The sequence below is a fragment of the Haliaeetus leucocephalus genome, unplaced genomic scaffold (assembly GCF_000737465.1).
Source record: "Haliaeetus leucocephalus isolate CR32 unplaced genomic scaffold, Haliaeetus_leucocephalus-4.0 Scaffold0, whole genome shotgun sequence".
Taxonomy (NCBI): domain Eukaryota; kingdom Metazoa; phylum Chordata; class Aves; order Accipitriformes; family Accipitridae; genus Haliaeetus; species Haliaeetus leucocephalus.
This window is the reverse complement of record NW_010972436.1, coordinates 5,180,261-5,204,941: the sequence shown is the minus strand read 5'-3', so window position 1 is coordinate 5,204,941 and position 24,681 is coordinate 5,180,261. Positions and strand designations below refer to the sequence as shown.

Below are 24,681 nucleotides of genomic sequence, written 5' to 3'. Positions count from 1 at the left end.
AAGTGAGGGGGGGGGGGGGGGGGAACCAAGAATGAGCAAACATCTAGAATAAAGGCTTCTGAGGAAAAGTCAAAGTAAATAGGGCTGTTTAGGTTTGGGGGGAAAACAGGATGAGATGGTTACAAACCTTTAAATATATCATAGAGAAAGACGGTGACTTGTTTCCATGTCAATGGTAAAGAGGATAAAAAAGAAAATCTGAAATTGCAGTAAGGAAGAGAAAGATTAAACTATAGGAATGCCTCTTTAATTGTAATGACAGTAAAGCACTGAAGAAGCTATTATGGGGTGATGGTTTCTCTAATACTGGCAGTCTTTAAGAACACTTTAGACAATCAGCAGGATGATGTCATTGATAGTAGTTATAGGTAATTTGATTATTTTTCTTTTTGAGATCCTTTCTATGTGTATCATTCTGCATCTTAATTTTTATCAGTTAAACATGAATACTTGTAGTGTTTCAGTGAAGTTAATACACTGTTACTTTCCTGTATCAGGAATTGCAGAAAAAATATGTCAGTTTATTTTACTACTTTAAACAAAATTAAAAAAAAAAAATCCTTCTAGCTTTAGTATTTATTTTTTTATTATTAATTGATTATTTCTAGGTTATAGATTTCTGGACAGCTCTACCATCAGTAATATTCTGGTGGCATCCCACACATTCCTTATCTTTTAATTTCAGTAATAAACTGGCATTGTCTAAGTCCCTCTGAGGTGAAACCTGACCATATCTCAACTTGCACTAGAGACCATTCAATCTAATTAAACTTTTTCTCAGGCTCTTTAATAATGTGGGTTGTAACGGCTGTTTAATTCTTCTTAAAATGAGAAGCTCTGATTTATTCAGTGCAGACTGAAAAAACAAACAAACAAACACAACCCCAAACTAGCTGTTTGGAGAGTGATGATTGCCATAATTCTAAATCTTAAAAATAGATTTTTCCTTCCTGAACTAGCAGTATGCAGCTTTGTACTACTTGAATCATATTGATAAACATACTTCTATGAAATCTTTAAAAACAGAAACTTGGGGTGAACAATTCTGGCAAAATAATAATAATATCCTGGAGTCAGAATGAAGAGATCAGTAATTGCAGATATCTTTATAATAGGTTTATAGTTTTATCATATAAAAAATAACTAAGGAATGGTGAATAAGAGGAATCAAGAATCAAGCTTGAGTAATAAACAGAGCCAACACTTGAAAGTTAAAGAGGCCTATTCATTTTTTCTTGTTTTACTACTTTGAGTAAAGAGGATATAATCCATGGAAGCATCATTTTTCTTCTGTGCACCTTGCAGTCTGAACTGCAGTTTTCCCTATAAAATTTTTATTAATCTTACGATCATGCATGGACAGTTAAGATTAGGAGGCATGGCAGAAAACAGTCACTCAGCCAGTGTGAAGAGAGGTCTATCATAGGATGCTGAAGCTTTTAGAGAAAGTCTTTACGCTGCTTTTTCCTGCCCTGAAGATGGCTTTTTTTTTTTTTTTTTTTTTTTATCCCAGCACACCACCATAGTGAAGGCTCTTGTGCTAGCTCAGCTTGTGTAGATATGTCTATACCATCCACGGCCAGTACTGTGCCAGTATTAGTGTGGATACTCAATGTAGTGTGGCTGTTTGTGGATTGTCAGCCTCCCTGCCGTGTATGTGTTCTGCCTACATGGCCCTGTAGTGAGTACTCTCACCATGAGCTTAGGGGTATCTGCCATGCTCTAATGAGAAACTTTTTGTATCTTCAAATTTTTTTTTTTTTTTTTTGCTATATGTGGATGTAGTGGAGATAATGGTCAGTGCTGTGGAAACCTAATGACTTAACAAATTAAAGAAAAAGTGCACATGCACATCTGTGTGGACACAGGTATTACAACTTGTTTAGCTTGTAAAAATTGTCCCAACCCTGTTGACTTTGGGGACTAGAAGTCCATCACAGTTTACACAAGCTGATGATCTGCTGCTAGGTTTTGAGCATACCAAACAGAAATTCCTACTGATTTTTGAGATATCATTCTTTTGTTAAAATAATCTTACTAAATTAAGTGTTTATTGTCTCTTTAACCTGATTTACTAAGAAAACAAGGCTGATACAATTATTAAGGTGGCTAGAGAATAAGGAAGAGGATAAACTGTCATCTTTAGAAAAACTGGATTTTGTTGAATACGTTTCAGTTCACTCAGCAATTCTTTCCGTGGCAGTGTGTCTCACCAGTCAGAGACACAGACCAGATTGTTCTCTGTGCAACAAACAGAGACTTTGTATCAATCAATCAATAAATATATATTTTATAATAGCAACAAAAAATCAGACAACTGTGCATTTCATTTTCTCTCTGGGATTTTCAAGTAGGTTTGTATATGTATCATGTACTCCCCCACCTCTCAGCCTCCTTTTCTGTATAGTATTGTTCATGTGTTTTGAAGTATATTTACCTTTGCTGACAGTGTGAGAGAAATCCAAGGTACTAGAAACATCTGTTAGCAAAATTGTTTTCATTAAAGGTGTCTTGTGGAGTGGTTTTTTTCTTTCTTGAATCCCTAATATATATCTTTCCCCTGCTGCTCAGCCCAGCTGCTGCTGTTGCCTTCTGCGGTTTTTCTGGAAGTTGCTTAGGTATCACCCGGAGATAGCTTGCAGGGTATTTTTTGTTAGCATGGCTAACACTGGGTCATCTCATAGGGGGAAGAGATTGAATTATGGAAAGCCATAGAAATACTTGAAAATGAGGGTCTATGACACTTTTGAAAATACAAGCAACATGAAATTCATTTAAACTGTGGTACAGTAATCTGCAGAGTGCTTACGTTGGAGGATACATGCCATTTAAATAAAATTAACTTTCCTTTGTTCTCCTGTCACTTCAAATATTCCTACTGCCTGTGCTTTTATTGGTAAATTACATTATCAGTTTAAGAATTTGTTGGTGACAAAAGGGAAAGTATTTTAGTCGGTAAAACTGCTAGGGCATAAATAATGTGTGCTCTCCTTTGAACAGAGAAGAATGGCTTGCAACAGCCTCGCTGCCTCATTGGAGCTGCACAATCTGTCTGCGGCATGATGGCATCGCCGGCAGCCAAATACTCCCATTTTTGTTTTAATGGAAGGGTTCTTTCACATTGCTGGTTTTACATGATGGGAATGCGGTTGGAAATGCTTCCTGTTCCATTCACAAGCCCCAGGCTCTCCATTCATTTCAGCTTCAAAAATGACAGCTGAAACCAATTAAGCAGAATTATGGGACAGCTAAGTCACATGGAGATTTATCATGACCGAGGAAGAAGAGGGAAAGAGAATGGATTGCATAGGAAGTAGAAATGACTAATTTAATTAGAGGAGAGCGACAGTCACTTTATTATTATGGAAAAGGGCTGGTGAAGTGGAGCTCATTGCATGTCACTGGCCATGCCTTTGAAAGGAGGCGTCCTGCCCTTTGTCTGAACACATTTGCATTTGGTAGCAGAGTCTCTGATTTCTGCGAAAGATAGTTGAGCAAAATAGTTGATGTTAAAGCAAAGCATGGAGCATACTGAGGACATTCGTAGCTTGTGGTTTACTCATCTATTCATAATTAGAATTCTTTCTTCAAGGGGAGAAGGGAGGAGTCTGAACCATCAACATTTGTCTCATTTTTTTTCTGTTTGCGTACTCTCTGTCTTCCAGAAGTAAGATGCAAGGTATATAAACCTCGCTTCCATTGTATACATATCAGCCTGGATTCTTCTCCCTTCAGCAGATGCTTATACACAGTATGCTTACAAACATAAACATGCATGTGTCTACTAACATAAACCAGAGTCTTGCTGAATAGAAATGACCTTCATACACTTACACACTGCCACAAGTTTAAAGCAAAACCCCAATTAATTTCTTCATGTGAGCCTGGAGACAATACTTCATAAGGTAAATGAAACTTTTTGTGGTATTGTCATGGTAGTTGATGGTGGGGGGGAGAAGTGAGTAAAAAACATCACAGAGTCTGAGCAAGCGTGCGTTTTCCCTTTTTTTTTTTTTTTTTTTTCCCCTCGTACTATGGGGTTTGTTTCCTTGTTCCTTGACCCAAGCTTAATTTTGCTTAATTCTTGTACAACTTTGTTGATTTTTACTTAGGCTCTGAGCAGTTATATTAGATAAGTAACTTAATCTCTGCCTCATTTTTATGTACCTGTAGGAGTTGTGATACTTGTCTCCATCATAGGGAGGAAAATACTCAAAATTCCTTGAAGTTTGGATCAAAGCTGGGCATTCTGTGATATGCTTCTACATACAGTTTGGAAACAGGAGAATGATGGAACTAGCATAGCTGAGCATTAATTTTCTCTTCCCTGTCCTAAGAGGCATTGTGTGGTCTCTGGTCTAACCAGAACTTGTGCCATCCACCCCAGGAAGGGTCACGGGTTTCCTAGTGGAGGTCTAGTTGCTTGAGATTTGCACTGAGGAAAGGATTTGTGTTTTAACTTGCTGAGAGAAGGTAGCACAAAGGCTTGACAGAGCCTTCTCAAGGATGTGGAGCTGTGTGTGCCAGAACCTTGAAGTCAAGTCACAGCCCTGGAGCAACGATGTTCTGGCATGATTTAGTAAACTACAACTATTTGAAGAAATAAGATACCAAAGTCTGCCTCAGGTTGCCTGTATTTATTTTTATTTTCAGCCAAAATGGGCAAGATATCTTAAACCTGTAGCTGGAGGACTCTTATTGTAAATATTCAAGCCTCATAGCATGAGCTTGGAATTTGGAGAACAGGTAGCCTTTTTGGTGTGGGTGGCATTGAGCTATCATTTTGCAAATTGCCCCAAATTTTTTCAAGTGATAAGCTTCAGAAAAATTGTCATTTTTACTTAAGAATTATGCCTTTGAAGATTCCCCCTCTCCTCTCAAACACTTGGCTTTAGCCTTTCACAACTTCAAATACTGTAGATTGCATCCCTGGAACAATTGAAATTGCTTCTAGGGGGAGGCAGTAGTGGGAGGAAAGATCAAATTGTTCACTTAAAGCATAAGAGATTTTGCACAAAACATTATTGTATTAGTGAGGTAGCAAAGTCAAGTTCTTAAAATTGGAGGATGCCGAGATAAAGATGGCCTATGCAATCTCCTTTTGCTGTCCTTGTGGAAGAGCCTGTTGTGCAGCTCTGCAGAGGACTGTGTGGTGAAGGGATGTGGTGATTGTTGAACTTCTCTCGGTTTTTTGTGGATGTTGGAACTAGGGTGTCTTCTGGAGTTCCTGCCTCATTCAAAGTATTGTTTCAAGGTAAGGCAGGTAATACTGCTGTAGAGAACTGGGTTCCATCCCTTCTACATTGGGAATCATCGTCATCACCACAATTTCATGATGTTATTGCAAATTGCTGTCATCACAATTCAGATATGACTGACTTCTGCTATTCAGCATGAGATTCTCGGTCTCCCTTGCAAAAGCATTATACACTCACAGCTGTAACTCAAGTTAGTGAAAACACAGAAGGTGAAATAGTGCCAAATATTCTGAAAAGTCAAAAGCAAAGTGCTTTAAACTGAGTTCCCCAAATCAATGATACTTAAGAATTTTTTCTCTTTGCTTCTATTCCCTACCTGATAAAAGGGAATAATGCCACATCTCCCCTGGATTGCTATGAAATTATTTTATGTTTGTGAAGCATGTGAATAGCATAGCAATAAGCAGGGCAGGAAAGCCTGTGAGATTAATATTTCTGCCTTCAAAGTAGTAAATAAGCCAGAGACTGCAAGCTGTGTGAGAATGGAAAAAAACAACCACAAAACCAGCACAGCTGTTCTGTAGTCAAGTCTGTCCTATTCTGTTCAGTGAGTATGTCTAATCCTGTGAAGGGAACAAAGTATATGATCACGTTATGCGTTTAAAAAGTTATAATGTACATTTATTGGGCAAACAAATAAAAGGTTGGATAAACCCTGTTAATTCTGGACTTCCGTAACTTTTGAGTTCTTCACTATGGAAGCTTGATTTATCTCTATTTAATGTTTTTTTGTGTGGCTGTTATGAACAGATGAGTGCTAATAGGTTATACAGATAGGTGTATGTAAACTGGTGGAGTGTTAAGAGCAGGAATGAATGGGATTTTGAACTTAAGCCAAAATATCATACATTCTGTCAGCATGGTTTTACTTGTGGTGATTTAGGTGTGTTGGGGATTAACAGCATGGCTGATACAGTCTTGGTCTAGCCAGGTCCACCTGGGATCAGGATGTGTGTGATGGATATTTACAGTTACTGCATTCCCAGTGTATCCTCCTTCCCTGTGAGGTGTCCTCACCCTCTGAGACAGGGGAGAAGGACTGTAAAAGGTGTGTTGGTGGATTTGTTTCTTGTCTCACTACCTTGTTTCAACATAGTTTTATGTTATTGCCAATATGTAATTGTATCTTGATTTTTTTTTTCCTTTTAGGGTATATATTTTATTGGATCAAGGTGGTAACCACAGCAAAGACCCTAGTGTCAGAGTATGGCATGCTGTATCCGCAGCCACTGTTCCACTTGGGAAAGCATGTTGCCTTCTACCTCAAAATATAATGTGAAGAAAAAGACTCCATTCATATATGTGGTACCAATTTCATGGAATACCGTTAGAAAACTGCTTTCATCCAGTTTGCTCTCTGTTTTCTTTTTTAATGCTTTCCTGAAACTTGCCTTCAAGTTGTCTTCAATGTCAGTTGAGCACACAAGCACTGGAGCAGACATTTGCCTGCCAAAAGGGAAAAACAGGTTTAGAAATAGCTGTCCCTGCAGCACTGTCAGCTTTCCTGGCTATATTAATATTTAATTCAATGTGCATTGAGTACCTGCCTTGGGAAAAGAAGAGCAGCTGATGCTGCCTTTGCTTCGCCTCTACCTTCTTTTGTTTTGGGGTTTTTTTATAGTGAGGAGCAATGTACTGTACCTTTATAAGTTGCTTTCCCAGTTGGTACCATAGTATTTAGTTGCTTTTGTGAGAAGGACTCTAACTTAGTTTTATGAGGGCAAGTTCTTGAAAGATTTGAACAGAAAAGACTTTGCATTTCTGTTTACTGTCTGAATGAAAATTTAGTAGAAGTTTCTCTGTGTCTGTAGCATGCGTGTGGAAAAAAATAGATGTGAAAAGTCTGCTGCACAGTTGATTCTGTTAGGTTTCCAGGATTCTGTACAAATTACTGCTTACGTTGAATTTTAGCTAGATGTGAGCAATCAGTTTTTGAAGGGGAGAACTACTGATGCGGAAGGTTATACCAGGCTGCCAACTGTCCTGGTCCTTGGGTTAGGAAGTGGAGGCAAATGACACATAACGCAAACGTGATCATAGTTAATGTTCATGTGTGGAGGAAATGCATTCAAATAATAACTGAAATATAAGTGGAAGAAAATGGGGTTATCCTCACAATTCATTACAAGTATATTGGAAATAAAAAGACAACTTACTGCTGTTACTAGTGAAGTGACTCTGAAGTGGATGTTCTCAGAAAGCTTTTGGTGAATAGAAGAGTGCAGCTAGTGGGTGGCTGGGGTGCCAGGGCACCAGGGATGGGACTTTCAGAAGTAGCATTGGGTTTGTCTTCCTCTGGTCTGTTTTCTTTTGGTTGACTAGTTGCAAATCATAGAAATCAGTAGAAGGTGAAGGAGGCAGTATGTTTCCCACCTACTGGGTTATCTGTCACCCACAAAGGCTGGAAGACTGAACTGGGGAAATGATAATTCTCATCCTTCAGCCAGCCCACACGAGGGAGTGTGCGATGCTCAGGGACCATGACGGGTGCATCCGAGGATGGGACACCAGTGCCCTGTTCACCCTGCCGGGCTTTCTAAAGCAAAATTTCTGGCTTTTCTTTAAACTTCTCCCAAGCACTGCAGGTGCTATCACTACTCAGAAGATTTGTATTTAAGTTAAAGAAGAGAATGTGTTATTCCACAAGACTGGCACTTCTCTTCAATAACAGATAACCATTAAAATGAGGGGAATCCTCCAAACTTCTTATTTGACACCAACCATCACCTGTAGTAATGGTATTTCAGCTGATATTTTGCCGGAGGCAGGCTCTTGTGCTGGGGTTAGTACTCAAAACCTGTTAGTTTTTCCAAACAAATGACAAGGTTAGCAGATAATTTTGTTCAAGTATGTTTCCTTGGTGCTGATGCAGTAAAACAAGACACAACTGGGTAATGCGGTGATGCATACTGAAGGATGACTGGTCTGGTTTTGGCATGGTTTATTGATACAGTCCCAGAAAACTAACTGGGAGAAAAGAAGAGGAATATGTACCTAGAGTGGCTAAAGATTTTACAGAAACTAGGAATAAGTCGTTAAGCTAAACATAGACTTTATGCAAAATGCACTTCACTGACAGTAGCTATTCACTGGTAGAGGTGGTGTATTTTTTCATTTCATTTACTAGTTTGTTAACTATAAATTTAAGTATTGCTTGCTGTAGCTTGTGTTTTGGAAGAAACTCTGTTGTGTTGTATTTAGTGTGGTTTGCCTGTTTGAGAATGCCCTCTGCCCTTGTGATACTCAAGCTATTTCCTGCAGTCAGGACACTCGCTCTCTTGAAGCCATGTAAGAATTCCTGAAAAAAGTTGTGCTAGTGCACAACCTAATCAACCAGTGCATCTTGCATCATTATAATGTTAATTCTACATGTGTGTTTTCATAGTTTATGACTTCAGAAGAGAAGATTATAGAGAACAGTTGTGGCTAGCATGAATTTTGTGTCTTAGAAGATGTGAACTTTCCGATGTATCCGTGTAACTCTGCAAAAGAGCACTGGAGAATGGCTCCTGAACTGGGAAGTGTTGCACAGAGAAACCATTCTGCTGTGTCGAAGGCAGCTTTTGTCCAAAACTCTCACCTTGAAAACTGCCTATATTTAGTTGGACTGTTCTGTATGTGAGGCAGGTATTGCCAAGTAGCTTTTCAAGGAACACTTGATGATTTTTACCAGATGTGTTCAGAAACCAGATGTGGAAGGCAGAGTCAGTCTCCAAGTTTTTGGTGGTTAATCTAGTACATATTTTTGCTTTGTATATTCTGAACATAATTCCAGAAGCTGAGTTGTGCAAGCAAATCAGAGAAGCAACATGCCACTTCACTGAAAGAATGCTGCTGACTAGTAGGAAGGTGAAGAAATGCGAGAGAAAAATTCAGAGGAAATAGTGTTTTGATAATAAAAGCAATAAATACTTATTAATTAAAAATAACATTAATCTGTGCGTTGCAAACCTGCTTATTTTCTGAAGAGATTTTATGGTATATTTGCAGGGAATATAGACAACTGTGAAGTGAAAACTTAAAGTTTTGAGTCTTCAGTGAAGCTGTTTGGTAAAGTAGCTGTAATTAATAGCTGTACATGTGCATAATATGTGCTTCTTTTTGAGCTGGAAAGTGTCATTCAGTATTCTGATATGCAATGCCTTTCAGATTTATTTTCTAAACTGTTAAGCCATCTTAATCTAGAATCACCATAAAATTATATTTAAAAGGCAATGTTTTAATGTGAATAATGAGAGTAGCATTTGAGGTTCTCCCTTTAGGTTCTTCCTTTTCCCTCCAGATATTATCTTTGTCGTGTTGATGGTGATATTGTCTTCACAAGGTATAAAATGATACTAAAAGTAATTAATTTACCATATACAGGATGTTAGGGGAAAAAAAAAATCATTTACATTTGGTGAATATTTCTATCAGTCAAGTTACCAAGGTTGTTAAATAAAATGGAGTGTAAAGGTACAAGTGTGTGTGTGCACATACGTGGCTGAAAAATCTCCTTATTTTCCATTTTTTGTGTCCACTCCTAAGTAGAAGGATATTTATTGCTGCAGTCATACAGATATTAATACACTTTTTTCCATCTGACTTTCTTTTAGCACACTGATTTATGTCAGTACATGGACAAACACCCTGGAGGGCTTCATCCAGAAAATGTGAAGGTAAGAGTCAAAAAGAGCACACATTCAAGCCAAATGCAGTAACTTTGTGTAAAATGTCCTGTCAGTTGTTTCATAGAAACTTATTATTAGCTAAAGGGAAAATTATTGGCATATGAACTATATTTTAAAATATTTTTTCTTTAAAAATAATTAAAAATGCAAGTATTTGAACATTCCTACAAAAGAGCTTGAGGTCTGTAAAATTCATTTAGAGCCAGAATATATGAGTAAATACTGTTACAGTGTTGGTAACCCGTCCCCTCCATTCAAACATTTGCTCTTAAGACAAGACAATACTGCCCTAAAGCCCCTGAGTAAACTTGCTTTAGGCTGTCAGTGCTAGATCTTCAGTGAGGCAAGTCACTGTAAGTTTACCAAGTTTGAGGGAACTGTAATGGGCTATATTAGTTGAAGGTACTGCTTTTTATATGATTTTATATAAAATCTTCCCTAATCTTTTTGCTCGCTTATTTTGATGAAGCACTTTCATAGCTCATCTCACTTTAAAAACAATTTTTCCTTCTAAGTTAGATACTGAGAATCATCATGCAGGAAGGAGGGAGTTTATTAACAGGATTTAATGGAAAGATAGATTGGTAGAGACTCGATCCAGTTATTTTTCAGGAAGTCAGCCAAATTATTTTAGCATCAAATGGAAGCCAATCCGATATGCAGAATGTGTCGTGTGCATATAGATCACCCAGATGATATTTGTTACACTTGTCTGGCACTTTGACATCAGTCCCATTGTTGTTCTGCTTTGGAAGTGTTTAAATCTTCACTTGACATACCGAGAGCTTTATTCCAGTATTTAGTTTCTTGAAATTGAGAAGTTTGTGGGGAAAATAAAAAAAGTCCTGGAAAACTCAGAAGGCTTGCCTGGTTTAAGAAAAGAAAATATTTTAAAAAGATGAAAGAATTCTTTTTTTTGCAATCACTGATCATTGTTGTACATCAACTAGTTTTATAATGTAGATTGATTAATTTTCTGTGTTCTTTCGCTGAAAAGTGGCATGTGCAACACATTAAGTTACATGAGAATGGCTACCATTAAAAAAAAAAAAAAAGAAAAAGTCTTCCTTACTGCATATATTTGGCCGAACTAAAAAAAAAAACAAACTTCCTTTTGAAAATACATGATATGTATGCTGCAAGATAGCATCCTTGTAATGTACGACTGTCACTCAGACATTTTGCTAGCATGGACAGGGAAAGCCCATGGGTGTCCTCCCACTGCCAGCTTCACAGTGCCTGTGTGAGTGTGGCATTTAGAAACAGCCAAAAGTGGGTGAGGTGGGACCTGCTTTTTGACTACTAAAACTTCTAAGCTTCCTTCATTGCTCAGTTTCCTAAGCAGAGTTTCATGTGCTGAATGTGCATGTTAAAACAGTGGGTTTGTGTTTCATTTCCCTGTGTAGATACTTTCACATTTGGCTCTCTGAGGTTTGGGATAAGCTAAGACTGGCTTTGGAAGTTCTTCATGCTGCTTCAGACTCGTGAGACCTACTCAAAGGCTGCAGTGCTGTACAGCTCAGGATCTAATACACAGTAGCATTGTAGTAATTTTTCCCCACTGAGAAGACATCATAATTCACATAACTGTACTTTTTCTTGGTTGTATCAGGGCTCAGTGAGCTTGTCTTTGAGGAGGATAGGCATACACTGATAATTGGGCTTGCTAATGTGTCACTCATCTAAATCCTGAGATACCTGTCTTTTAAAACAGGAGCTGTGGAGGGAACTGCAGCAGCAGCATTTGCCCTTCAAATTTTGCTGCATGTATTCCTGTGGCTGTCTTTACCATCTAACAACAGTGTTCAGCAACACTTCTGAGGCTTATGGACACATTAGAAGTATTTGAATAGGCAAATGTAGAGTCCTGATGTACTGCTCGTTCAAGCTTTTTAAAGACCAGATAGAATATTAATGAAAAGCAAACTGGAAAAAAAGGGAAAAAAATGTTGGGAAGTTGGAGCAGATGAAACTACCCTTCTTTTTCTGTTAAATAATATTAATGAAAATTGATTACATGTATTTAGTAGACTCTCTTGCCAGGCCAGCAGCAAAGGCTAGCCTTAATTCATGCAGTAATTATTAAAACCTAGCATGATGATTTGAGCTCCTACCATTTTAAAACCAAATCAGCCTGCCTAGGGTATTCAGTGAAATACCTGCTCTTAAAAGCTATGAGTGAAAAATAGCTGCTTAGCCTAACAGAGTGATTTCTTCAGCTGTGAGGACAGGAATTGTGGAGAGAAGGAAACCCAGTCATATATGCTAACAACTCCCAGACCTTCACCAGCATGCAAAACTAAAAGCTTGCGCTGCCTCTTCTTACAGAGGAGATAAGATGGTTACTACATAATATCTTAATGCTTTGTTGCACTGTACTCAGTTTGTCAACTTATGTAATTGTGGTTCTGAGACTTTGCCACCTATTTTAGGTTTAGCTTCTGGACAGAGCTGTCTAACTGGAGCTACAGCTGATTTTTAAGGGTTGAGCTGAGACGTATTAATTAGCCTTCTTTCCCTGCCAGCCCCTTCTTGCTAGAGGTCCTTCAATAATTTCACTTTTAGCCAGACTTTTAGACAGTATTTGTTCAGAATCACTGGTTATGTGATCCCTAAATCCATTTTAAAAAACTTCCAGTTGAGCAATTGTATTCCAGTAGCAATAAATTAGTCTTGGCTCTCTGGGGCTAACCTGTGGGATTAAGCCATTGATGCTGTCCCGGTATGACAAAAGGCCCCCTGCCTTTTAATTTTGTTCTTGAGGAAAGTATTGCCTTCTGATGGATATTCCTTTCTGGCTTGTTGCCAGTTATTATAAACACAAAACCACATAATCACACATCCTTCTTTTTCCAAAGAATATTACACGGTAGTTCCTGTAAAACAGTACTTTATAGGAATGCAGAAGCAAAGCCATTATTTACTTATGTTTTGGCTTCTATAGGACATCTTCAGCCTAATTATATTTCTGAATTTTCTCCATATTTACAAGCTAAAGACAATGCTTGTTCCTTCAGGCTTGCTTTTAGATGAAGAATCGTAAATAGAATAATATCCAAATTACTTTCACGGACGCACATATTGCTGTCCCCTTGGGTGTTGTGTTTGACATTGCCTTTCTTTGTGGTTTCAGATAGGCTATTTGCTGTCACTTAAATAATGTAAATAAAGAGTAAGCAGAATATTATAAGTATGTGGAATTATAAAGAAGAATGTCTCAATTGGCAGTTGTAGGAGTCTTGGGACAGTATGTTTAAGCAAACAAAAAATATTGCTTCCTAAAGTATTAGGGTTAGCCTTTTTAGTGGTACGTATGTATTCACACATAATGACTTTAGAATTTTGTAATTCATGTGTGGAGGCACAAGTCTTACAAATAACATCAGGTTTTAAGCCCTTCAGAGAATTTGTGTGTGAGGCTAAGATGTTGTTTTTAAAATACCTATCCCTGAGAATGTTAAACGAAGTATCCTGGTGACATAAATATGGTTAGGTACCTACAACATCTTTATCAGCTAGGAGGGAAATGGGCAGAAAGCAGTTGTTTCAATCCATAGATTCTCCAAACTCTGTTAGCTCCAAACACACAATTGTATACATCTTTGGTAACTAACAAGCCTGCATATCTACCATTTATTTATAACTATGTATTAATATACTGTGTACGGTATTAGAGATGAGGAGAGAAAAGGTAATCAGTTAGTAAGTCCCTGTTCAGTAGGCAGAGCCTCATCTTCTCTGGTTTTGGAGACATCTTTTTCAGTTTTTCCACAACTCAAGGCAAGCAATAAATCTTAAATACATTGCCCCACATATAATTATGTTTCTGTTGGAATCTACTGCTGCAGCCTGGTACATGTTTGGAGCTAAGAGTTGATTTATAGGTGTATACCACGTGGCGCTGGCCAAGCTGCAAAACGCTCTGTGGCAAACTGAGGTACAAGACTTGCTCCTGACTCTCCCTACGCTGTTCCTCCTGGCCCAGACTACTGAAATCTGTACTCCTGGCTTTCTTTCCTACAGCTGTTGCTGCCTTTAGAGATGGTTCATATTTCTTGGACTCTCAGTTGAAACATCTGGATTGCTTCCTACAGCAGGAACTCTAATGGGTCACAGCAGCTAACTGACCCTGCCAGTGATTTTTTTATGATGATCATCATTCTGATTTGTGTTCCCTTCTGGACTGGTACAGGGCCATCACCACCAGCCTTTTGACTTACCTTCTTGGTTCTCCTGAGCCTTTGTCTGCAGCTGTCTATAAATAGGTCTTGTTTTGTAAATTCATAATTTAATTTTTAAGTATCTGTTTTTGTGCATTTCAGCATGATCTGTGAAAATATAACTATTCTTAACTTCTTTTAACCTTTGAAATATCATCTTTATTTTAACTGCATCTTTTACTCCATATTATTACATGCCCAATAATGCAAGTAAATTCATCTTTATGTTTTGATGCATTTATTTTATATCTGAGTCCATTTTCTGTAACTCGTATTACTGGTGGAACAAGTGGAGCACAGGCTTGCATCTGTCATGCCTTCATTGCTTGTTTGCATTCCTGCCTTAAAAATAGATCTATTAATGAAAGCTGATTTGCTTTTTAATTAGTGGTGCTGCATTGAAATATCTGTAGTCTTTTGGGAAACGTATCCTGTTTTTTTTCCTCTCTGCCTTTTTTCCTCTACTTGCAGTGTTAGTGATAATATTGATTTGTGTGAGCATTTGATTCAAAAAACCATTTTTGACAAAATAGAAAGACAGTTGCCTCTGACCCACTGTTCCTCAATCTGTGCAACACCAGCCTGAATGACAACAGGGTTGTCAACCAGACAAGAACTGTCTCTGTCTCTTAATCACTCTCCAAATCTTTTACTTCAGGCAACTTGGAAGGCTCCTATTGTCTACTGTGACCAGAGGGAGAAGGAACTTCCAGTTTGTTCTTATTCCATCTAATATTGCTGCTCTGATTTGTTCTTCTCCCTGGGCACCTTTTTTCTTCCCAGGGCCAAAAAGTGATAAGAAGAAATAGGCAGACCCTTTTGCTGAACTTCGCATGCAGGGAACAGGAATATTCAGCCTTTTCCCAGGAGCCTTCAAGCCTTCAGCTCTTACCCATCTCAATTCTGAGCCTTCCTTGCTCCTAGGAAGCAGGGCACAGCAGTCTTCTATGCATAATTGATGGATATTTTTGAAGCAAAACCTCAACCAACTAAGCCCTACCCCCACCACAACCTTTACAAATGTGTTTTGTCACTGTAATGCTGAGTCAGAGAAGATAGTTGACTGTCAAGGTCACATGTAAGGTATGTGACGAAGTGTGGAGTGGAATATGGGTATTAAGTTTCCTAGAACAGCCCAATAATCTCTGTAAAAATATGCTTAAGTTTCAGCAAAAAAACTGTAACTAGTTTCAGTCTTAAAACTTCTACAAAAGTAGTTTAAAAGAAACGTAATTAATAGGAATTATTGAAACATAATGGGATGCTGCAATATTTTTCTGTGCTAAATGCTCAAGAAGAGATCAGTCAACTTTATAGCACTCTTAAGTTAAAAAAAAACAAAACAAACAAAAAATCAGACAAAAATCCCAAATCAGATATGATAAAAGTATTGGATTTATTAAACCAAGGTTTTAATACTGTCCTCCTAAACAGGATGAAGTGCATGTTGAATTGAAAATGTTAAAATACAGTGAATGTTATTTGATATAATCAGAAATATCTGGCACTTAATCGCTTGCAGTATTCATTTATTCTTCTCCATGCTGCAGTACTGTGAATATTGTCCTTAACTAATGGTTGCAGCTTTTAAAGTTGAATCTGTTTTTGTCAGGTGAACAATTTTGGCATTTAATGAATAATGTGAAAATTAATAATCTGAGTCAAAGCCATAGGGCAGTTGTCATCCGGTGTCTTTTGTAAACATAAGTATTTATCATTGAACTGATAACAGTTTTAGAATAATCTGAAGCACAAAGGGTAGGGAAGCATTCAGAACATGGAAGGATTAGGCAACTCCTGTATCCCATCCACGTGAGGCTTGCTGCACTTGAAGTGCAGCTGCTTGAACTTTGGCAGTAGCAGAGCATTGTGTACTGGCTCTTGCTAAGCAGTAGCTCCATTCATGATTACTAAGATGTAAAACCATATGCTTGTTAGTAAAGCATAGTATCTGAAAAGTATGATAAAAATGCTTTGGTTTTTAGGTTACAGTTGTGTTATCAATGTAGGCCTGCCTCCCTGGTGTGCTTCTGTCCTCTTTCCATCGTGGGATTGTATAAATGTCTGTGGGGTGGACAAGAGGTTTGTGTTCCCCTTTTTTGTGGGAGATGTGCATTGAATCACATGGCCAGTCCTGTATCCATATGTGACAAATGTGTGATTACATGGTGCAGGGGAAGCTGTAGCATGTAAGTGCCTGTGTGTAACGAGAGGTGTCTGACCAAAAGGTTGACTGCCACTGACTTAGGTACACAGGAATCGGACAATTAAACCATGATAATACATCCACCAGCTATGATGAATTTTCATGTCTTGTTTCACCTATCATATTGACTCATTGGAGTTTGGAGAAAACACTCTTTTACTTTAAGGTAAATACCTACTATCGTGGTCCTTTTAATTTTATTGGTCGTTACTGGAAGCAAATCTAACTAATGTCATGCTTTTGAAATCTCTCTCCTACTTGCTGAAATTAGTGATGCCACTGATGTAGAGTTGAATTAAAAATATATTTCAACAAATATGCTAAGTAGGAAGCAATGCTGTTTAATGTGGTTGGGAAGCTGCTATTTTTCATTCCTCATTCAATGAACAAGCAGGTGTACAGCAGACAGAATAATGTTATACCAAATTAAGGTCGTCTTTTACACATGCCATTGAGAATTGATTATTTAAATTAGACTTTTTAGTTATCAGACATTAAATATGGCATCAGCATTTCACTCTATGTCAGTCTTGTCACTTAAAGTAATGATTTGATAATATGCACAACTGTGAACAGTAAATGCAGAATCTTTATCAGTGTGTTAAAATTCATGCTAGAAGAATGTCACTTTCATACCTAGTGTGTGTGTGTGTGTAATTTATTGTCTGTATGATCCACATGGTTGACATATGGCAAAAAACCATGAAAAAGTTGTAGGGATGAAGAAAACAGTTTTCCCAGTGTCTTTAAAATTGGTGAGGCACCAATTGCCACCCTGACCTAGTCAGCATGGAAGTGAATTGGTGAAAGGTAGAAAAAGATTTAATTGAATTGAATTTATTTTTACTTCTGCCATTCAGGAGAAAAAATCTGAAAGAGTCTTCCACTTACTGAACATTAGCAGACGACTATAACTGATCATAAGGCAGTGTCTTTATACTCAGTTAATTAAGCACACCTTCCTCATTGCAAATGATTGGAGTAGTACCCAGAGGGACCGGAAAATGATTAAAAGAATATCAAAGAGAGTAGAAGTTAGCAAATTAACACTTTCCAATCTCTTTCCTTTGCAGTTCTGCTGCAAAGAAGTAGAAAAATCTGTATCTTTTTTTTTAAAGTAATGATACGATGCACATTCCCAGTGCCTGTATTGTATGCATTTCTGTGTGACATTGTCTTTGGTAAGACTCTTGTGTAAGGAATGCAGGAGCAAGTTAGAAGCTTTTATAAATGCATTTTGGAGTGAATTATTTTAAAAATCTTTTGGAGAGAACTCAGTTGGTTCCAGGGAGGTGAGATAGGAGAACGTTTTATTAAGATAAAGCTTATTATGATCATGAAAATCATGCTGATTCAAATGGCTAACAATTTTTTATTCAGATAGGATCCTTTATTCCTAGGGATGCAAATTCATCTCAAGTCAACACTTTGTTCCTGGAATTTCTTCTTCTGACAATTTAAGCAATAGAGTCTACAAAGCTTTGACCTAAAAAGTTCAGTATTTCCCCAGGACATTATTAGAAGTGAAAAGTTGGATTTTATCTTATTGGTATTATCCTGGTTGGGAGGAGGGAAAAGAATAGCAAACCAACAGGGATAAAAAAGATTGTGCTTGATGAGCTTTTGACATGCTAGCAGAAGTCACAGAGAGACATTTCTCATTGCTTATGTGATACTACATATTACCAGGCAGTTTTTCTTATGTTAATGGCTTAAACCAAAAAACTCCCAAACAATCTAGTAAACCTAAACGTTAACTGGGCATTGTGTTTGGTTCTGTTTATTTCCAAGTCTGTGAGATAGTACTGTGGGGATTTATTGCCACCTTTTGTCTTTGTAAATAGCCAATAATTCACAGAAGCCTGTAATATCCTCTGGATGATAGGGAGAAGTACACTGGTTGCAAGCATGAGGTGAGATGTCCTATGTTGGGTTTCTTTTACTGGTATTTTTAGATTTGGTGGCCTGTTAAGACTGAATATGATATTGATTGATGCTGAATACACGCAAGGGAATTCAGATGATTACGTAATACCCAGCTGGTGTGCTTTAATACATACAGCAAGCAGGAGCATTTGTGTGATCAGTGATGAGTGATAATAAAGCTTGTGCAGTATTGTGTATTACTTTTCGAAAGTAACTATCCTAATACAGCAATACGAGCTTGCTATAGGACCGACACATTAATCCAATCTTGCTTTCAGCTTTCTTCTGAACTGATGTGAACTCCTGGTCCAGGTTAGCTCAGCTCCATTTGCAGCCTCTTGCTGCAGAGAGAGTAGAGCCAAGAGTTCTGTACATCTTCTACAGACAAAAAGGTTCCATGTAGCTTTCTACTTCTCTATCTAGGGCCAGGTCCTTTATTCCCACAATACAACATGTGGTAAGGGAGCTCAAATGCAGGAAATCATTCAGAAATCCCTCTGTGCCATCAGGGAAAGACTTTAAAAAGCCCCCCACAGGCCTCATTAGTCTGTCCTCTTGGGCAGCATCCTTCTTGTCATTGGGGTCCTTGATGCCTCAGCAGACACTGTGTGGAAATGGTACATTTTCTGGAGAATCTCTCTGGGCATGTCGTGAATTTCTTTCTGCTTTTCTCTTACCCCAGTATCCTTTGCCAGAAACTCTCTACCAACTCTGGGAATGGAAGGCAACTATGTGGAGTCATCTGAGCACTTCTACACAGATCACCTGTACATGAGCATCCTCCCTTACCGTTAGACTCGTCAGAGCTTTCTGAACCCAAGTCAGAAAGTGTTAACTCCCATCAGTCCCACCAGTTAGATGTGTTTTGGATGGCCTGTGTCAGTGTTTAGCGTATAAGCTCATTTGGAGAAGAGCTCAAGGTTCTATGTGACATCCAGAGGCCAACAAGATAGTAGAGCATTCTGCTGCACATGAGCCATCTTGCAGCTGTTAGATGTGTGCATGTAATGGTCTAGGTTGTACACTCACCCACACGCATGAAAAATACCATGAAAGCAGGGCTGTTCATCTAGGCAGCTGGCAAGTCTCTCAGGTTATTTGACATTTATACAGCCTTGTGTACGACCATACAACTATTAAAATTACTAACATAAAAGCTCAAGAACCACAAATCTGTATGGTTTCTACCCTCACAACCAACCTGTTGAAATGCATATGGAATTTGCCATTGACTCCTTTTAGAGTTGTTCTCTGGTCTGCAGAGCTGCCATCCCATAGCCTTGGGGAAATGGCAGTTCAGTTGCTTGTTCAAACCCCCCCTAGAAGCCCCAGGTTGAGGTTTCCTAGGGATCAGAATTGAGCAAGGCGGAAGAAGGAGCAAGCAAGGTCAGAGTACAACCATGATAGGTAGTATGCTGATACCAGATTGGGTATATGGGTAAGAGGTGATGGTACCTCATCTAATATTCATTTCCATCCTTGTGAAGGTGATGCAGATAGTCTTGAAGGGGAACGGGTTTCTTGGAGAGGGCTTTCCTCAAAGACAGGGGCGGGAACTTGACTGTGAGAAGGCAGAAGTGTTTCCTGAGGCGTCAGAAATGGTTCTTTCCAATTCATCTTTTCTTTTTGTGGAGTGGGGAACCATTGCGAATGGAGAGCCTCTTTTACTGTTCTCTCTTCCCAAGCGATCCCAAAGGCCCTGTGGTTTGCAGAATGTTCTACTGCTGGGTGTTAGGCTCGTTTTTTTCACTTAAATCTTTTCACATTTAATATTACCAAATAAAAACAAAGGTAAAGAGGAAAAGAGAAAGCAACAAAACAATGGCTGAGTTTATCCTGTAACAAATTCAGTGAGATTTTTTTCCCCTTCTCTTTCATGATCTTCCTCCAAGGAAGATGCAATTGACACAGTGTATGTGAATGAATTAATTGACTGTTGTGGAAGTACTTGATGAGTCCAGCATGTCTACAAGTTTGGAATAAAACTACATTCCAAAGCTGTCCCCAAGTGTAGATGTTTATTCTGTTTAGCGGTGAAATTGTTGGGGTTTTTTCTTAGCATATTGTGTCAAATCACTTGACTCTTTGCATTAAAGCCAAATGAAAGCCCACATTAATAAATATATTTTGAGTTATAAAGATTACAGTACTGTAAGATGACATGATAATTGATATTTCTTTGCATATTTATAAAAATCTTGTCTAAAGCTAAATACCATTGGTTTAGCCTAGCAAACTGGATATTTTCCCTATCTTTTTATTAAAAAAAAAATGCTATTTTGAAGTCATGTAATAGAATTTCATTTATATTTTAAGGCTGTAATAAAAGTCATTTCTGCTTCCTGCCCTTATTTAACCACAATTCAAAAAGGAATGTGCATGTTACTTATGGCTTTCCTGCTATTCTTTCTTTTGTTTCTGTATTTTGCTCTTAGGTTTCCTCAGCACATTGTTAGACCCAACCCTGGCAAGAAGGTGATTGATATGGCTCTTTCTGCCCTGGCTAAATAGCTAAACATACAGTGTTTTGTGTCTGCACTCGGGGAAAAAATGAAATGCAATTAAATTCATTTCAACTTCAGTAACATGACATTTCTGTTTCTTTCATGTCAGCCTTTATTCTTTTCTATAATCAGATTTTGTAACCCTTTTTATAATGTCTCCTCACTTCAGCAGTCACTAAATAGGATACTTGTGTTGCAAGTTAATTAGAAATTCTCATGTGCCTGGGTTGACTTTTTCCAAATCTTTGGCGTGGTTTCCACATCTTCCAAGAGAGCACACTTCACCAGCTGCTGAGCTGTGAGGTCCATATCCACTCTTGAATCCTCCATGTTTTGGTTTTGCAAAGGCTTGTTGTGTTTCCATTTGGAAACTGTAGTATTTTTAAAAATATTTCTAGGCAATAGGAAGGGTCTGTATGTTAGGAGAGTTTTTTCAAAACTCCAAAGAAAACTCCTGGGAAACGATAGTTCACCCTTTGTGTTGACAAAATCCATGAGGGTAACACAGCCTTTCACAGCAGGTGCCAATAAGAATGCAGGAGAATGATGGGAGAGGAGATGAAGCGGGGAGGACAAAAGATCTCCATCATCCAGCTCTTTGTTCATAACTGTAAATTACAAAAATACACAATATTAATGCTTAGCTCTAGGGAAAGCATTTGTAGATTCCAGTGAAGGGTTGAAAGAAATATGGGGGATGAGTTAGGCTCCTATCTAAATTTACGTTAAAGACTATTATAAGTAGGTTTCAAAAGTCACCTTTAGGTTCAGTGAGAATTATTATTTCCTAATTAAAAATACATAAGCAACTCCCAATAAAAAAAACTTTGAAGGAGAAAACCTATCATACTTGCAGATTTCCATGGGTACACAGGCATTATTTTTATACTATTAATTTCTTCTTTGTTTTAGCTCCAGTGTCCCATCCCCCAGCCTTATCTCCCCATCCCTATCCACCCTGTACTGTTGTTTTTGCTATAATTAGTGAAGATACACATCTGTCTTCAGGCTACCACCTAATCTCTGAGGCCATATGGGTAAATGGAATATAATTATAATTTGGTAGAAATTGAGCCTTCTGCACATGGTTGTATTGCTCTTGTTCTTTTTAAAGCAGGCAAACTGAGTCTCTGATATAGTAGGGCTTGGAGGCTGGGGTTAGTCCTTGCAAAGTACATATTTTTTAGATGGAAATCTTGTTGTGTTAAATTTGGGTGGGAATTATGCCAGTTTGGGAGGAATTCTGACACAATGTTACCACAATATGCAAGCACCCTGCATATTGTGAAGAAATCACCTGTGGTTATATGCAAAATATTAACAGAGGTCATTTTTTGTCCCCCTCTTTTTCAGTTATTTTTATTTCAGTTGCTGCGAGGACTGTCTTACATCCACCAGCGTTACATTTTGCACAGGGACCTGAAACCACAGAATCTTCTGATCAGTGACACGGGGGAGTTAAAGCTGGCAGACTTTGGTAGGCAAGCAGTTAATTACAAGTCTCTTATAATGTTGTAGGAATGTCAGACAGATGGTTCCATTGATTTCTCTTCCCCCCACCCTATTCCTTAGACACACCTTCTTCATTGTAGATAATTGCACATTTTTCTCCTGAGCGAAGAAATTGATTATGGTCAACAAAATGCTTGATTAAAAGGGAGCAAGTGAAAAACAAATATATACTCCAGTTCTCACAAGGAAGATAATGCTGAAAATATTTTAGTTTTATTTACTGTGAGACCTCTGAACTAGAATTCAAAACCTTTAAAAAGAAAAGAAAAAAAAAATAATAGAGAGAGACCTGAGGAAATACAGACTATATGAAGAGCACAGTCACTTTATGGAAGCAGCTCTAGGGTTGTGGGGATCTGGATTAACTTTCATTAAATGGTCATTGAAAGAGACTGAAGGACACAACAATAAATAAGTCTCCTAAAGAGCCTTTTTTTAATTTTAATTTTTTAAAGCCACTTTCTAGTGGCTACACTGGGGCACGTATTCTTTCCTCTGAAAACTATTGTGAATGCAGATGTGGCAAATGGCAATATTTTTCTTCAGTGGTTTTTACAAAATGTTGTAGGAATTTCTTTCTCTCCTGTAGGTCAATTTCTCAGCTACTGATTCCAGCAGAACTTCTGAATTAAGCTGAAAATGTGACCTATCAGCTTTTTAAAAATGTCTTTTATTTTTATGACTGCTATCCACATCGGGCTTCACATTTCATGTAGTAGCAGTAATGAGGGAGCCTTATGTGCTAATTGGCAATTTCACTGTTAATGTAGTCATGGTTTTTTGTCTTTTAATTAGCATTACTGCAATTAACAGCTTAGTGTGTATTTGCTATGCTGGAGGAGGGAACAGGACTTCAGGTGGATGCAGTCCCCAAGAACTTGATTGGCCTTTGGATTGTAAGGCAGTTACAGAAATAGTATTAGAAAAATATTATCTGCTTTTACATGCCATTTTCTGTGGCTGTTTTTCAAAACATGTAAGGTGCCAGAAGTGTTTTAAAGATACGCTTAAAGAAAGCATTCCTGCATGTTGCATTTTACTGTGAGATTTCATCTCTTAAGTACATAAAACAGGTGAATCATTAAGTGTTTTTGTAGTGAAATATGAGTTAGTCCTCTGTTGAAGGTGCTGCGCTGTTTGAGATGACTAGTTTTGTTGTATCATTTATATATATGTATAAAACACTATGAACTTGTCTGACTTCCAAGTGTCCCCATGTAAGTCCTTCAAGAGATTGTGATAATGGTGCTCTGGCTTTGGTGGATACTGAAAACTCTGTAGATGATCTTACAAAGTCTTTTGTATGTAAAATGTTTCATAGGGTGGGGGGGTCTTTGGTAGGGGGGTGTTGCTGAAGCTGTATGGCTTTTGTGGCTGGGGAGAGGGAGGCTGCATACTTTTTGGATGTGTTTCTAAGAAAACAAAAAGCCCCACCTTTCACCGGCACTGTTAAATGCCTTGCTGGAGGAGTGAACCGATCAATGAAATGTCCGGCTCAGATGTAGGTTGACCTCTTTCTGGTTGTATTGCCTGGTATTGCCATAGAGCAGAGAAAAGGGTGAACATTCCTGTTTGCCTTGCTGTGATGGGAAAAGTAACTATGACTTCTGATGAAATTACTGCCTCTTTGTGGCACTAGGCTAAATATCCCAGTGATGACATCAAAGGCAGGATTTTCCCAGCTTTGTGTTGGTGGGAATTTAAGGTTAACCATTCTATATTATTTTGAGAGAGAGACTAGAGATGTATAAGTACAACCAAAAAAGAAATACCCAGTAGTAGACGTATGAATGTGTAATATTTTGGAGAAGATTTTTTTTCTCTTGTAAGTTTGTCCTGACCTAACAGAAATATCTGCATAATCTACTCTTAGACACTGAGAGAAGATTATCTCTCTCTCTCTTTTTTTTTTTTTTTTTTTTTTTTTACAGCTAGATTTTGTTTCATGGCTCATGACCTCATAAAATTGAAAACCAGATGGGTTAAATTTCTCTTCAGAGAACCAAGATGAAAAATTAGAAGTGATGAGGTTGAAGTCTGAAGGGTCATGACCTCTTTCACTAGAGGCATGAGAAATGAGAGCACACCCACGTGCTCTCTGCATGCACCCCTGTGCATATTTACTTATTTAAACACTGTACTATTATAGCCCATCTTCCACCTTCCCAGTATGAAAGACTCTTCTTAAACAAGATGTAAAATACAGTCCTGTTTCTTTTCATGTTTTTCTTCCACAAATGACTAATTCGCAATAATGCGCTTGGAAAGGAAGTTGGTTTAGATTGTATATCTGATTAATTACATGAGAAGGAGTATGGAAATTAGAGAGATGGGTGTTTTGCTTTCAAATGCACTGAAGGCAGGAGGGAACCTATCAAAAAATTA

At 38.0% G+C, this 24,681-nt stretch overlaps 1 protein-coding gene across 2 annotated transcripts in view; it reads left to right on the top strand.

Moving 5' to 3' along the window:
* CDK14 (cyclin-dependent kinase 14) overlaps positions 1-24,681 on the top strand; it is a 255,308-nt gene that overhangs the window by 74,668 nt on the left and 155,959 nt on the right. For both annotated transcript variants that reach the window (XM_010573893.1, XM_010573966.1), the window contains 2 exons: positions 9,854-9,916; positions 22,138-22,261. In XM_010573893.1, coding sequence (XP_010572195.1) covers positions 9,854-9,916; positions 22,138-22,261 — 187 coding nt within the window. The remainder of the gene's footprint in view (positions 1-9,853; positions 9,917-22,137; positions 22,262-24,681) is intronic.